The sequence below is a fragment of the Pleuronectes platessa genome, chromosome 2 (genome assembly GCF_947347685.1).
Source record: "Pleuronectes platessa chromosome 2, fPlePla1.1, whole genome shotgun sequence".
In the NCBI taxonomy this organism is placed as follows: Eukaryota; Metazoa; Chordata; class Actinopteri; order Pleuronectiformes; family Pleuronectidae; genus Pleuronectes; species Pleuronectes platessa.
The window spans coordinates 20,407,411-20,423,271 of NC_070627.1; the positions used below are offsets into that span (position 1 = coordinate 20,407,411).

The window sequence follows — 15,861 nt, forward strand, 5'->3', positions numbered from 1 at the left end:
CACACACCCTAGGTCAAAAGACAACTCACCAGAAACCGCCATGCTGTCACTGATCCATGCTATAGAGAAGATCCAGTCATTGTGGCCATCCTGAAAAACAAATGTTACTATGAGAAAAGCAAAACAACAAATCACAGGGTTCCCACGCTTGCCTTGAAAAAAAAATTCCATGCTACCTCCTGATTTTCCAGGTACCATATTAAGTAATGATCTATAGGCCCCTGAAGCTTTCCGCGCCCCCCTCCCCTCACAAACACAACCCCCTAGGGACACCTGACTACTAACTTGATTTAAAAGATGTGCCAGTCAAGTCTACATTGTAAATGCTTAGAGATTATGTCTTATTGGATATATCAATGCATGAAATAATGCAACAATCTGTAGATGAACAACAATTTATTGAACGGGAACTTTGAGACACATGAGCACTGGGATTGATATTTGTTCTCTCTTCCACTCCCTCTCCTATCTCATCCTGTCCTCTTCTCTCCACACCTCCCCTCTCGTGTCCGCTCCTGTCTTCTCTTCCTACTCTTCTCAACTCCTCTCCACTCTTCTCCCTTTTCCTCTGTCATCCTCTACTCTTGTATCCTCCTCTTTCATCTTCTCCCCTCTTCTCTTCCTCCATCTGAATCTACAGCGTGTCATTGTCACTCACTTCCTGTATTGCATCACACATTTGAGATTATGAGTCTTACGTAGAAGAGGTAATATGCCTACCCTTACTCTGTAAAAGCTTTTGTAAATCAAACTAATGAACCTAAAAGGAAAAACATAAGGCTGCGGTTCCCACTGTGGTTCCTCAGTACAGCAACCTCAAAAATGTCTCACCCCAAATGTTCCTATTTAGTAGTATCATTTTTTAAAGAAAAAACGAAAAATCACAAAATAGCTAAAAGTAGATATAAGAATGAATGTTACAAAATTGATCAAGACTAGACTGGTCATGTCAACTAGTATAGAAGTAATGTCACAGCCTAATGTGAAAATGTATTGGTAGTTAGCTAGCAACGCAAGCTAGCCAACACTAGCTAGTTAGTTAGCAAGCTGAATGTTGGCTAGCAAGATTGCACTGCATGTGCTTGCTAACCATCATTAATGAATCCAAATTCAAAACAAACTCCCCTAAATGTGGTGAATAACACGGTTTTAGGAAAAGTCAGTGAGTCACAATTCTAGTGTAAGCTGCTAGCTAGCAAGTTGCAGCTTGCTAGCTAGCAAGATTGCACAGGTTACTAACTAACGTTGATAAACCCAGGTTTACCACACAGTTAAAACACAGCTTCTTACATTTGAGGATAAACTTGCATAAGAAGTTTCACTGTAGATGTCAAGGCTCCCGTGTTGGCTGGGAAATGCATGTATTTGACCCTTCTATTGAGCTCGCGAGTAATGTTTCTCGGTTATTATTACTATACTTTTAAAGTCCATATCACCAGGTTGCCTCATCAAATTCCAACATCCAATACACCAGATAGGATGCCAAGAGCATGTTCTACAACATGGGATCATCCATTTCTATCTACAGTAAGAGCTGTTCACATGTAAAGGGTTTTTATAAACTTATCTTAATTCTGTGCTCAATAGTTTCATTTTATTACTATTTTACACATCATCCAATACAATTTTCCAGGATAACTGTTTAAATTTCCATGTAAGTGTTCACTTTTGCACAGTTTCCATGACTTTTCCAAACCTGGAAAATGAAAAAATAAATTCCATGTTTTCCATGGTTTCCAGGTACCGTGGGAACCCTGAATCATGTTCAACGTTGTGTGCTGAGCTGGATATGCCGAACAGCTGATGCCACCATGGTGCATGAATGATCAACCAATAATCTTCATATTCAATACTCTTCCTTGAATTCTTTGTTTAACACAAGCTCTGCTTTCATTTAATTATTATCTGTGGTATCCGTATCTTGGACAGCTGAACAACTACACAAATAATGGCCGACTAACAGTGACTCATCAAACATGAAACCTAACTGCAGTGTGTTCCATTTGTTACGAAGGTAGATCCCACAGTCTAATTTGTCCCACCAGTTTCATTATGATTTGTTGATCTTTGCCCCACTGTTGCCCTTTCTCTTTATTATTAAAACTTTGTCTCGCCCGTCAAGTCAGCGAGGTCAAAGTTTTTACTTATCCAGGTAACCAGGCAGAATTGGACACAACATCGGATGCTTCCACTTAACATGTGTGCAGTCCTGCAAATGGCATGCTGTTTTTCACTGGGCAATCCCAATAATCAACCATCATCGCTCTGATCTCAGAGCAGCTCCAGCCAATGGATGTCTGTAAAGCCAAACTAATCGAAACCACTTACATCTCCAACACACACAGGATCCAGTGTGGGCAGCTGGTAGATGGCCAAGCTGTTGGGGTTGTCACCTCCTGTGGCGAGCAGCGTTTTCGAGGGGTTGAGTTCAATAGCATGGATTCCACAGCCCTGCTGGTCCATGCGTGAGCGAGAGCCTCCGGTGGGGTAGTAATGCCGCCCCGCCACCACCGCACCCACAGCTGCTGAGCCACCACCATGACACTCCCTGTCCTTCAGCATGGGAATGCGTGTTATCTGCCCTGTCAGGACATCTGCTACAAAAAGCTGTCGGTAAAAAACAGGAAAGGCACACGTTTAGCCTGAGTATTGAGTAGACACAATGAAAGATCTTAAACATGTTAACAGGTAAATGATAATAAGTGTGTCACATTTCTTTTCTGGGAATATTAGAGGAGGACAACTATTAGACTGACTTTATTATTCAAAAGAATATGCCAAAGCAAATCGGGAAGTGAAAAACTGTTGACTACTACAAGTTTTTTATCTGAAAATGTTTAGTCCAATAAATTATCTCTGACTCTCTTTCAAAGGCACAATGTTGCTAAACTGGGTGTGAATCACACTAACAACTTCCAAAGATTTGAACCCAACGGCAAACCACTCTTGTGTACGCTTTATACATATATATATATATATACAAACACACAGAATATATAGCCTTGCGACCATTGTAGGCCAACATCATCAGCAATATGTGGGGATCGGAACCCAAGGGGTCCAAACTGCAAACCATGAGTACGGTTACCGGTTTTCGATTAACCACAAACGCACACAAAGAAGCACACGCACACGCCACAGATTATGAGGAAACGCTGTGTTTTAATTTCATCTTTGGAAAAGAAGCAATTCCCTGTCTATACAGGAACATAAATATGAATTCAGTAGGTTATTATAAATATATTTTCTACGTGTGAGCTGATTCTTTGCAGCATCCACCAAAGTCAGCAAATCTCCAAGATGCAGGCGCTGCATTTGTTGTGAGCTATAAAAACAGGACAGAAGTGGCGGCAGGCAGGTGGGGGCTGTCACACGAGAACTGTTAGTAATCTCTGACCATAGCTAACAAATGCTATCACCCACTGTCGCCACATTGCATGTGTTTAACATAAAAAGTTGTTGACCTTCAATAAATAATCAAAATAATATCATCTTTTTCATTCATAATATATGTCAATATAAAACTTGGTGAAATTACAATAGTTATTTTATCAGTAACTTTTGAAATTTGCGGCATATTTAACAATACTGCGATAATAATGATAATCATGATAATAGTGGTCACTATAATCTTGATACAAAATGTTCATACCATTCCATCTCTAACCTCTTTTTGCTGAATTCAATTTTTACTCCCTCATTTTATGGTTTCCCAAAATATTTCATGACAGAGACTAGGGATGTCACGAGAACCGATACTTCGGTACCGGGGCACTTTGCATGTCCGGTTACCTTGTACCCTGCTGCATGTCCTGTGGGGTTTGGTTTGCGTTTATTTCGGTTCGCTGTGGAGTTTATTAGACACTTATTTAAATAGGGCGACAGAGACACATGCGCGCCCCTGTCTGCCATGAAAGTTGTTATGTAGTATGGGTATGCCTAACCAATAAATAAAGGTTAGAAATGTATGGACATCTTACCGTGTTGCACTTGGTCCCACACACCACCTGCCGGTGGTTGAGCCACTGTGAAGCAAACACCTTGTTGAGTCGGCCCAGAGAGAACTCCCTCTCCTTGAGGATGCCTGGGAGTCGGCCCGCTGCAAAGCCCCGTAGGCTCCGCTGGAAACGCAACTCATGCTGCTGCTGAGGTCTGAACTCCCGACCACGGAGGGCACAAACCACTGAGTGCCGACTGCACCACCACTGCTGGGCATGACGTGACGAACAAGAAACACGGCTCCGCTTGTGTGGCGCCTGACACCAACCCAGCTGAGGAAAAAGAGGGGAAATGCTTTCAAGCCTTGATATTTTCTACAGGGAAAGCACAAGACCCTTGTCATGTCCAAAATGTCTGAGATAATCATTAAATATCTTTAGCAAAAAAATGTGGAAGATAGATTACAATTGCGTTGCTAACCAATGCCCCATGGCAATTAAAAGTTGATTTACATTTGATTTAATTATTGGAATTTACCAAATAAAGTAGACTTGTTTATAAGCTGTCTTTGTCCCTATTTTCAGAATAAGCAGATGATGGAAGTATTAGAGCTAAAAACACACACGTCATGGACACTGTCACTGACGCTTTATCTGACTGGGTCATTACAGACCTAGTGTTCACACAATAGGACTGAATGTGTAAATCTCCCTCAGACATGTCAGGGGTGACTATAGTGAAGGTGTAGACTACAGCTAACATCAGACACCAGTAAGATACTAAACATGTTATCACTGGAATGGAAGACAACAAAATCTCTTTTAACACACACACAAGCTTTTCTCTTCATAAAACCTCAGGCAACAGCAGGCTTAGTGTTTGTAAAGATTGCACATTAATATTGTACCAAAATCAGTCAGTGTAAATGCTACAATCATATTTTATGTGGTTATTCATATTCGGGAAGATGTAACCGCCACAATCAAAACAAGATATCAGATAAATGACTTCCCTCCTTACTTCATTCATTCTGCACAGACATCTAATCTCACATATGAAATTCTGGAAAAAATAAAGATGTTTAGGAAATTCAAAGAAATCCTCACTCTTTTAAACGTTCAATGTAAAATATCACCGTTGATTTGTTCAGTCTAGCCTGATCTATTCCCGTCTCCTGCTGGTGAGTGTGTGTGGCCCCACAGGCCCCAGACTGGAGCTCACATCGTTGCCATGCAAAGCAGTAACGCATCGTATTATACTGAGAAAACAACACTACTGAATAGTGACGACACGTTTCTGGTGATTGTCAGAGATCAAATGTGTGGCGGCTGAGCTCAGTATCGACTGAACAGACAAGAGCTTCGTGCTGACGGGGAATGATGTCTGTCAGCTCAGCAAATGTCCCCTATCAATTATCTATGGTAGACTGGTGTGTCTCCCATAGATAATTCCTCCAGCTAACGCTAACGGGAGCTAGCTAGGTTAAGTAGTACTCCAGGTATTTAGCAGCTTTGAAGCTAATTCAGTCCTCAGTGATGAGTAACATTATACTGGACGGCAGCTTGAGAATAACATGTGATGAACATAACCAAACAAGCCACTGTCAGTGTTGTCTACCTGCAAATCATTATTGTATTGAATGCTAGCCTATAGCTAGCGCTTTGGATAACGTCAGCTGTCGAACTGTTAACGGACTGCCGTTAGCTAACGCCAAACTAACATTAGCGGACACCGATTTTAAAATAGAATCACACTATTGTTGAGTAAATAGGATCAAATAAACGTTTATTTTGTGTGTGTTTTACAACTGTTAATCTCTGAAAACATCTACGCCGTGCAATTGGGTACTCAATCTGTCAAAAACGTCATCGATATTCTGCCTCTGACGTACAGTATAAGTATGCTAGCCCAGTGCTAGTTAGCATGCTAGCATTAGTGACTAGCTAGCTATTACGGACCGGTTTCCGCCTACCTGTTGTTGGTCCTTGGGCTCTCCTGCCTTCCTTTTCCTGCTAACTGTTTTTCTCGCCATAATCCGACACACACAGCTCCCTCACCCACATGGAGGGTAAAAGTGACGCTGGACACTGGGTCATATAATGGCGATATGCTATTTATGTTCCTTGGCCCTCGCTGGCAGCGTCCGTCGACGAGGTGAGGGCGATCACATACGGGATATGTGGGTTCGTCGCTGGCTAAAATGATCGATCCTGTCGTCCTCGAACAATGTCGCTCCGGATCCGGTTGAGTCAGTAGAAGATGTTTCCCAGAGACTCACAATCCCCTTTCTACTGCCAGCTCGCGTCAGCAACGGCGAAAGCATTGAGCAGCGCGCAGCCGCACTCAAATTAGACATCAACAAAAACAAGGTCGTACGGGAGCGCGGGCGTCCTGCGTGCTCGTTCACGTGAAACGCGTCAGGCCATTGGTCAGCTGATTGGGCGAATTTCTCTGTTTATTTTGTTGCAGCGATAGAAGTAATAGTGCAAGTGGATTATTTTCTATAATGAATCACAATTTAACACTATTTGACTTAAATTTGCATGAATAAATATTTTAATTATAAAATATACACTTGCATTTAATTATAATTTGTATATCTAATTCAACGCAGTATAAATGCTAATAATAACAAATATAAAACCTCACAAAAATTGTAATCTCTTCACTAGTTGTGCTGATTATTATTATTTCAATTTTTTTATATTATTCCGTGAATGTCATGTTTCCCCATATGTTTATAACAGTTAAACTGGGAGCATTAAAGAGTTCCAGTAACAACCTAAGCAATTTTGTAATTTCAAGGTCAAGAGAAGGAATCACACATCTTAATCATAAATTCTTCTGAAACTGGACTTTTTCTTAAGATGGCCGTCATTTGCACTAGCATCAAAACATGGCTGATGTGGAAATCTGAACTCACCGTGATCCATTAAAAATATACTTTGTCATTTCTGCTGACTAGGCTGCACAGTTGGATGTTTTGAGTTCTCAATTATAAAAAGGTGGATGGACAATCATCTGTAATTTTTGCTGTCTTCTCAAAATTTAAACTGCCTGTGCTGTAGAAGAGAGAAAATGAGGAGCAGGACAGTTGCATTTCCTCAAAAGCTCCATTTAACACATTTAAAGTTTTATACTTATTTATCTATTTAAAAAATTAGCTAAAAAAGCAACAACTGAGTCTCACCACTGAAAAAGATGTGCACATTTAATCATATGGATTTTCCAGCTGATCCAAAAGGGAATTGAACATTTTGCAATTGTTTGAGTAGCTTGGGAACAAACCCTCATTTCACCCAACTTTCATTTTACCATTAAGATCAATGTCCATTAGATGAAGTAGAGCCCCCAGTGTTCTACTACGCAGTGACTTAAAGTGGATCTGATAAACAAACCTTCAAACGTAAAACCCTTAAATAATGAGAACCTAGTTGCACCTCATCCCCACAGAACTGAAAGGTCACAACAGAGGTGGAAGGGGGCATTGATGCAGAAGCTCCAGAACCTGCTGTACTGAAGTCAGCCAAGCTTTTGTGGCTGTCAGAGCGAGAGAGGCCATTGGACATCAGCTTGTTTTGCATAGGATCAACAAAACAGACCCTTGAGTTGTGTATGAAGACAACACCTCTCATGTGATAATCTGTGAGGTAAGAGTCATGCTCTACTTTTTCACAGTAAATTAAAAGAGGTGATTGGTGACAGCACTTATTTGCCAATTACGGTATCAACAACATACAGGACACCATACATATAATTGAAATGTGCTAACACACTTTTTAGTGGATGTTTTGTGGTGTCACTTTCAGGATGCTTGGATAAACAAGCAAAGCTGTTTTAATTTAATGAAAGCACATGGTCATCCCTCTGGTTGGAGTGGTACTGTATATCTGCAATCCTTTGGTCGCTAACATTTTCAATCAAACAAATAGAGTGATGTCTGAATAGGCAATAAACTCTACATAAATAAATGTACCAAACCCCTGGGTTGTTAGAATACACTTGTAATTAAAAATAGTACATTTGCATTTGTGGAGCAGATAACAAGTGACTAGCCCAGGTCTGAATTCAGGAACATTTCTCAGACATTTTCCAACTTCAAGCCCTTAATCTGTTACCAAGCCTCTCTCAATTCTCGTCAGTACCAAAAGAGCTCAAGATCATGAGAACTTCTGCCATCTTTGCCCTTGGTGCAGCTGAGCTGACATTTCTTAGAACATATTTAGGTTGACAAAAAATGATAGATGATGACCACTTATCATGTGTCAAAACACTTCTAGCATGTGGTGACTGACCTTTCAACTTTACATTGGAGACAGTGGAGATGCTAACAAACCTAAAATCAAGTTGAACTCTCATTTCATATTTAAACAAGAGAAAACAAGGTGGACCAGTCAACAAATTTGAAGTCATGTTTGATTAGATTTTGTGGCATGAAATCCAATAACAGAGAAAAAATGATAGAAAACACTGAAATCAAAACCTTTCTCTGGTTACATCCAAATTCCCAGCAATGCTTGAAACCAATTTCCTGACCTCCCAACAATAACTTGAAAATGTCAAACAACAGTAACACAATAAGAAACATGTCTATTGCACAGTGATGAGGCTGCAGGAACAATCCTCACTTACATCTTGTTTCTTGTTAAACCACTCTCTCTTTTCCAGTCTACAAACAGAAGTGTGTGATAGTTAAGAGCATCACTTTTGTAAGTTAACATAGTTGACATCAACATATCCAACTCTTAAATGAATGTGTCAGTGTACTGTTTTAAATAAGTTTAGAATTATGAAACGTGTGTGCAGTATGCAACACCTCAGCGCCAGAGGGTTATGGGATGTTTCTTATCTCCTGCAGAGGAACTTCCCCACCATCTCTCCCCACTCCTTCATCAGGCCATTCCAGTGCAGGTCAAAGAGCAACACTGGGGCAGTAGTATCTCTTACATTCTGCGTTATAATGACTAAAGATCAATTATGTTGTTTCCCAAACCTTAAAGCAAAGAAATGGAATCTTTGAACTGACATGAAAAAAAGTGCTCAAACGAACAGAAAAACGTGAATGAATGAAAGCATAGAGTCGAACAGAGCTAGTTGCAGGGCATCAGAGCAGAGAGGGCACTTCCAGAGAGTCGGATCTCTGTCTGGTCACCGCCTGGGTTTTTTCCTCTTCCATTCTTTTCTTTTTTTAATGTTAGTTAGTTCGGTTTGACGAGAGCCCCCCCATCACCTCCACCATTTACTAGGTCTGCACTGAGCAGTGGAAGATGGCAGCTTAATTCTTTTGGAGCTTCAAGAGTTCAGACTGGTCGGTCCGTGTGCACATAGTGTCACCGGCTCCCCTTTCCGTCCTGAAGCTTTGCCAGCAGAATAATAAACACTTGGTGGACGCAAATCAGAATGGCATCAAAAACGCCACAGCCCATTTCTTCCAGTTTTTCCATCAAAGCTCGGTCGTTCTTGAATAATCTAACAGTACCAAATCCTGGAGCCCATCTCCAGGATTTCTTAAAAACCAAAGGAAACCTCCACCATGAAGAATGGTTACACTTTGACCCCCCTCCAATCTAGGCACACGGTCTTTAAGAAGTGCTGAGACACAATACGCTTAAGCACAGAGCGAAATACAACTGTTTCCCAGCTGTCCCCTCCACAGCCAAGGCAAGGACAGGGCATGGTGTGATGGGATAGGCAGAAGGGGACTGTGTCGGGTGGTGGTGGGAAGCACGCCCTGGGCTGGGCTCCGGTGGGCTGGTTAGCTCGGCTCAGCTGGCTGCAGCACGAGCCATCAGGTCCTCTAGAGCCTTGTCTTGATCATTGTTGTGGACCAGCAGCACCTCTTTGATGGCATCCCGCTCAAATCCCATTTCACCAAATCTTGACATTAGTTCAAGAAACTGCAGGGTCTGGAAAGAAAAAAACATAAAACTACTATATATATATATATGATATAATCTATGTATGTCATGTACTCTTACAGTCCTAGGTAAATAATGAACAGTGCAATGAGGCAATATCACACAATGGATGTTTTAAAAGATGTAAAGTTCCCTAAGAACAAAGTGTACAGACCTTTTCCTCTGAGCATTGGTACATCTCTAAACATTCCTCCACTTGACTTGCATCAAAGCCCCGATCACATAGACGTCCAGATAAAATAAGATAATCCAGTACCTTAAACAAACAGTAATTCCAAGTTTATTATATTAATATATTATTATAACTTTACTATGCATCTCCTTTTGTCCTTTTATTCATAATGCTAAATTAAATACTACATAAAAGACAACGAAAAGATCGCTGTGCGGTTTCTAGGTTTATTTTGTGAACACAAGCAAACGTTTTATCATTGAGTATGTTGCTTAAGTTGTATTAGTAAGTGATGCCTGGAACTGGTTAATCATTTAAATGCAGTTGGTACAATTTAAACCTGGCACACCAACTCTGTTGATCCGGTTAAATTCAGCTTGTAGTTGAACCGATATATCCTGCTTTTCAAAAATGTATCACGTAACAATGGTTGCACAAGCTATATTGTTAAATATTAGCTGCACATATCACCCATAACCTTTGAGACAACAGACTGTGTAATGCAACAACTTTATTTCAATTTAAGGCTTCATTTACAGATGTACTGGATTGATGTTTCACTGAAAACAAACAGAAGCAAACACACATTAATTGTTAGGCATGTCAGAGAGCGAGTAAGCTAGGAATCCAGATGTCTGTGCATTGGGGTTAGAGGGAATCGCACCTGCTCCACGTTTTGTCCTTGTCTCTGCATGGCCCGTAGGACCCCCTCATAGGAGTATCCCATGCCTACAAGGGTTTCCACACATTGACGCTCGCTGGGAGTCATGCTAAGTAAGGCTCCACCACACGGCAGACCAGCGGATGACCCTGGGTTGGTCTAGTAAAAAAAAGAAGAAAAAAAAAAAGAGTAAATATATCAATGATATTTCTCATATTATTTCTTACTATCCCTCTTAATTGCTTAAATCTTTACTGATTCTTCTCTCTCACTACAAAACTACCTATCTTTTATTAATGGTCAGTCTCTGCTGTAAATTGTGACATTTCAACCTGTTTTTCGAAAATGAAATAACTACAAAAATCGGTGTGATAAGAACGAGTTTCTTTAGAAATGTATTTCTAATGAAATTGGACTTTTTAGTTTGGCTCATTTCCCATTCACTAAGATAGAGGAGGATGGGGTTTAGGACCTAAACTGCAGCCAGCCACCAGGTGGTGATTGAGAAACTTTGACTTCACTTTTGGGATGCGGTCATGTCATCAATCTTTGTACGTCTACTCTATGCTATAAACAGTGTGACAATAAACTAAAGCAAATCTAGAATGTTACTCTGAAATGTTGTACCACAAGCAATCTATAGGTATAGAATTAGTAGAAATAAGCAGTATGTTCTCTTCTACTCGCCTGTTTAGGTGGACCAGTCTTGATGTGGCTAGGTGGCTCAGGGGCAACAATAACTTGGGTCTTGGGAATGGTCGGAGGGCTTCCGTTGGGGAGGTTCTGTCTGTGAGCAGGAATGGGTGCAGGTAGGTGGCTGTACCTCACTGGTTCTGAGTCACCAGAATCAGAGAGCTTGGGAAAAGTCAGAGAGCGGATGTTACAGGGTCGGTCATCTGTTTCAAATCCCACTCTCCCATGATGTCCAACTCTGTCCATGTCCAGCAAGGCAACCAACCCGTTGGGTTTGTGGGTGAAGCCTGGTTTGGCTGGGAGGCTGGTGTTGCTGCTTGGAGGAGATGGGCTGTTTCCTCGAGACACAGACCCTATCTGGGAAAGCTCTGGTGGGGATACAGAGGGAGGCGGCTGAGGTTGGGGTTGGCTCTGGAGAATGTTCCTGAGCTCCTCCCTATCGTCCAAAGTTTTGAGCTCCAGCTTGTCAAAAGGGTCCTCTTCCCGCTCAAAGTCTGCTAGGTTGAGGCTGTGCAGCTGAGGAATACTAGGCGGGGCTTTTCTGGGGCCAAGTCTTGGGGCAGGCAGTGGAGTGAGGATGGCATTATGGCTCAGCCCCGCCAGGACGGGGTTCAATGCTGGTGGTAGAAGGTCCTGATCATCTGCAGCTGACCGGGGTTTTTTCCCTCCACCACCATCAATGTCCTGGGCCTTAGCCAAACACTCCCTGCTGTCTGCCTCCTGCTTGTGAGCTGCCTCCTCTGCTCGGGCCTCTGCTGCTCTGGCCTCTGCCAGTTCAATCCCCCAGCGCACGCTACGTCTCTCCAGAGAAAAGTCATACTGTTCAGACCGTAATATGAGGAAGCATGAGGGGGGGCGGCACAAGAGAGTAACAGAGAAAAGGATGAATACTTATAAATACAAGAGTCACATGATAACACAACTCCAGTTCAACAGCTAAATCATTAAAAAAAGTGAAATTAAAATAAGTACTTCAACTTTTCCAGGAGATATGACTAAACACCTGAAATTAATTCCAGACATATTACTCCCTATTTGTTAGATGAAAGCTCTCCATCTGAATTAGTGGAAGCCAGGCACAAGGAGACTTTCTGGCACGACCATTTCTCAAAACAAATACAATTATATACAAGACGGAGGGGAGAGCCCATAATGATCTGTTTCATATTGTGTGTAGGTCAGCATTTAAGTGCATCACACCACAGCAAACACTAGTACAAAATCCTACCTGTGTGTCCACCAGCAAAGAGCCACAGTCAGGCAAGCAGAAACCAACAGGCAGCCCAACTTTGGCTGGGCAGCGGAACTTGTCGTTAATCTTGAAGGGAACTTCATCAAGGTAGCTGATGGGTCCTGTGTAGAAAAAAAAAGTGCTCATGTGTTAGATAGGGAAACAGGGAAACATGGGAACTAAAGGCAAGATCATGAAGCTAAACATAACTTACAAGTCTAAACAACAAGGTGGTCAAACAGTGAAACTAAGAGGGGTCAGAAAAAGGTACTCACCATTGTTGTATGCATCTGATCCAGACTTCCTCGCAGCCATTTAGAGTCTCTGAAAACAGAACTGTGGACAAATGTTATGAAGATTAGAAGTGCAAATATTTTCTATTTCGACATAGACTTGACCATACAGAGACTTTGGTGCAAAAGTTTGAAACCATCATTAAGTGGATTATCTTAGTCCCACTTTCACCAGCCTTTAGGTTTGGTTGGATATTTTCATAACCTTGATTTAAGTGACTCATTGAGCTCAGAAACTGATCACTGATAACAGTTTTAATCAAAGTACACGAGTAATAACAATATCACATAGTTGTACAAACTGTTCCTTCTATTCCAATTATAACACATAACTACCCCAGTGGCTTTGCAAATTCCAATTATTTGCATCTCAGTTCACATAATCTCATTATTTGGTCATGCTGTGCAACAATGGCTGACATTATCAAAACAGAGACACCACTGTTTTCACATCTGCTGACAAAGAACTTTGATCTGTGTGCTGCAGAGCCACATTCATTGATTACTTACACAACTGAAAGTGCCCGGTTTCTAAGTAAAACATCTTAAAACTCAAAGAACTGATTGGGTTGCTAACACTTGAAAATTAACACCCAGACCTGCAGTTGATTGCTTTTGTGTGCCTCTTCATTAAATAACAATCCAATCTCACAAATTACACATGGGTCCATAGCCTGTTATTTCCATAAAACTAATTCACAATTGTTCACTTCCCACCCAGCACACAATAGCACTAAATTAGAAAACAAAAATGTAAACATCTATGAAACCAAAGAGAGACAGACCACTCTCCCAGGAATTATTGGGATCAAACTTTTGCTCAAAGGAAATTGACTCAATCTGTTTTGGATTTAAATGACTGAACAGAGGTACGCACGTTACAGATTAACCAAAACTTCTGCCTAAAAACCTAATATTTGATGCTTTGTTTAAACCCGGCCTTGATAAGTCTGTCACTGAGTTTTCAGGAGCTACTTCAGTACTGCTCCTTGTTTGTTGCGATATTCATAGTCATGGACTAACTTTGAGTCCGATTAGAACATCATGTGTTTTAGTAAAAAATAAACAACGACGCCAACAACCACGTGGTTTTAATGACTGTAATTATGATTATAAGATTCATTCTGGTCCAACTGAGTTTGGCTTTTGCTTGAAATATGCATCCGACAGGCGGGGGACATGCACTACACTCACCAGCCAAGTCAACACGTCGACATGAGAGCTGAGTACTCAGACGTATCACCTTCTATTCATTCCTCTGTCTCTGTCATGTGTGGAGACGGGTCACATGCAATGAGTGGGTCTTTCACTCTCTGTCAGATCTCCTCAGCATTAACTCATGTCCTTTCAGTGGTCAACCTATTGAAAGTAGCTTACAGTACTTGGAAATAACGTTATATAACAGCCCGTCCCTTGCGGTTCTCCGCAGCTATTTTAACTAACTATAAGAGCACAATCAAGAGCTATTAGTATGAATGATCCAATGAAAAACACAAAACAACTCGTCATGGTGGTGTCATAGCTCGCTGTCTCGGTGGAAGGAAAATTGTTTACAACTTATTACGATAGCGAAATAATACCATTAACTGTAGTTCGTCACATTTTCAGGATATTTGCGTTAAATGCTAACACTTCGAGGCTCCAGGCAGACACGTGTGGCTCGTGACATTACCAAGACACGCACGGTGAAACGACATGTTCATAGCGAGTGCCACATAAGTTGGGATAGCGTCAGTTAGCAACAAGCTAAGCGACTATTATCTTTGGTTAATACTAGCTCAGAGTGCTAACAGCAAACATACAGACTGGGCAGTCCACGTCGGGTTTTAAGACAAATCATACAGTGACTTTGATTCATTGACCGTCACGCACCACCAGCCGCTGGCTAATGTTTTATGGGAGAAGCTACCGTCCACACTAGCCCGCTTAGCCATGGCCGTGGCCTGGCAGAAGCGCCGTGGGGCCGGATAGGACGGACCCGCTGTCTCCGCTGCCACCGCCCCTGAAACTAAACCGAGTCCCGGTGGAAACACACGCTGCTCTCACCGGTATCTGCCTCGTCCTGCTCTGTCGAAATACAACCGACGTCTCTGTCCAAGCGCCGCTCAAGTCGCACTGTCCTCCGGATGAGTTTTATTTATTTGGAAACCTCTTTCCTGCTTCGGCGTAGGACGCCATCTTGATTTGTCAAGCTCCCTTCCTCTGGTTCCTGTCTGACATCACTCACCTAGGTGACGTCAGAACATCGCAGCTCCACTTCCAGCTGAGTGGAAGGTGTCAGCTCGTGATGTGTTCTTCCGCGTCGAGGCTTCGAGCTGTGTTGTCGAGTGGTCCAGGAAGGGTTTTGTGAAGCGCGTATCGAGGCTTGTGTTGATGACGTATGTGGTGACGTCCAAAGGCGTATAATAACAAAAGTGCAGACTTCAGTTCATTCATCTAAAAACCTTGGTTTGCAAAGTGTGTTAATTTGTATCATACTTTTCAATATTTATTGCTGTCACACTGTGATCCACGTTATGATGGTGATTATTCTATTCACAGTGGTCTGACCAAAATACTGATTAACATCATGTTGTATACCCAACCTTGAAAGAAAGTTGGTTCAAGTTGGGTATAAATTCATTCAAATATCATTCAGCAAAAACAAACTTGTACTTTCTGAATAAGCACAAATTAACTCACTATCCAGTGCAATATTAATGTGAAATATGAATAACCTTCTTAAAGTACCTGAAGTAGAATTCCTTTAGTTTGTATTATTTCCAATTAAATCAATGTGATATCTGTGAACAAATCATAGAAACCTGAACTCAAGTAGGTCAGCCAGCTTGAAATTAAACTTGTTTTGATTGCGCAATTATCAACTGTGCAAACAATATTGCACAAGATTCTATATAACAAATCCGTTTTTTTAGGTTTCCAAACTTATTTATTTATTTTGTTCATCGTCGGGT

General features: G+C 41.5%; 2 protein-coding genes across 3 annotated transcripts in view; both read right to left on the minus strand.

The window, feature by feature from the left end:
- The window catches only part of dcaf12 (DDB1 and CUL4 associated factor 12), a gene marked incomplete in the record, with an annotated part of 10,789 nt that extends 4,461 nt beyond the window's left edge, over positions 1–6,328 (minus strand). Inside the window, 4 exon segments of the mRNA XM_053439207.1 lie at positions 30–90; positions 2,329–2,607; positions 3,981–4,271; positions 5,912–6,328. Of these exon segments, the coding sequence (XP_053295182.1) occupies positions 30–90; positions 2,329–2,607; positions 3,981–4,271; positions 5,912–5,971 (691 nt within the window).
- Positions 6,329–7,129: 801 nt separating this feature from the next.
- Positions 7,130–15,283, minus strand: ubap1 (ubiquitin associated protein 1). Of its 2 annotated transcripts, none has more exons than XM_053435816.1 (7): positions 15,135–15,283; positions 12,890–12,950; positions 12,612–12,736; positions 11,378–12,202; positions 10,694–10,849; positions 10,012–10,113; positions 7,130–9,845 (listed from the first exon to the last, which is right to left on the minus strand). In XM_053435816.1, exons 2-7 carry the CDS (start codon positions 12,927–12,929, stop codon positions 9,705–9,707), a joined length of 1,389 nt encoding a protein of 462 aa, XP_053291791.1. In that variant the 5' UTR covers positions 12,930–12,950; positions 15,135–15,283; the 3' UTR covers positions 7,130–9,704. The 2 variants fall into 2 exon arrangements, with proteins under 2 accessions (XP_053291791.1, XP_053291783.1); XM_053435808.1 differs by lacking the exon at positions 15,135–15,283 and adding an exon at positions 14,954–15,128.
- Between the last annotated feature and the right edge of the window lie 578 nt (positions 15,284–15,861).

Coding starts and splice junctions, on each gene's coding strand:
- ubap1 (XM_053435816.1), bottom strand. CDS start 12,929: ATGGCTGCGAGGAAGTCTGGATCAGATGCATACAACAATG. Junction 10,850..11,377: donor AGACTGGTCCACCTAAACAG/GCGAGTAGAAGA, acceptor TTTTTTTACTAG/ACCAACCCAGGGTCATCCGC. Junction 10,114..10,693: donor AAGGACAAAACGTGGAGCAG/GTGCGATTCCCT, acceptor TGTTTGTTTAAG/GTACTGGATTATCTTATTTT.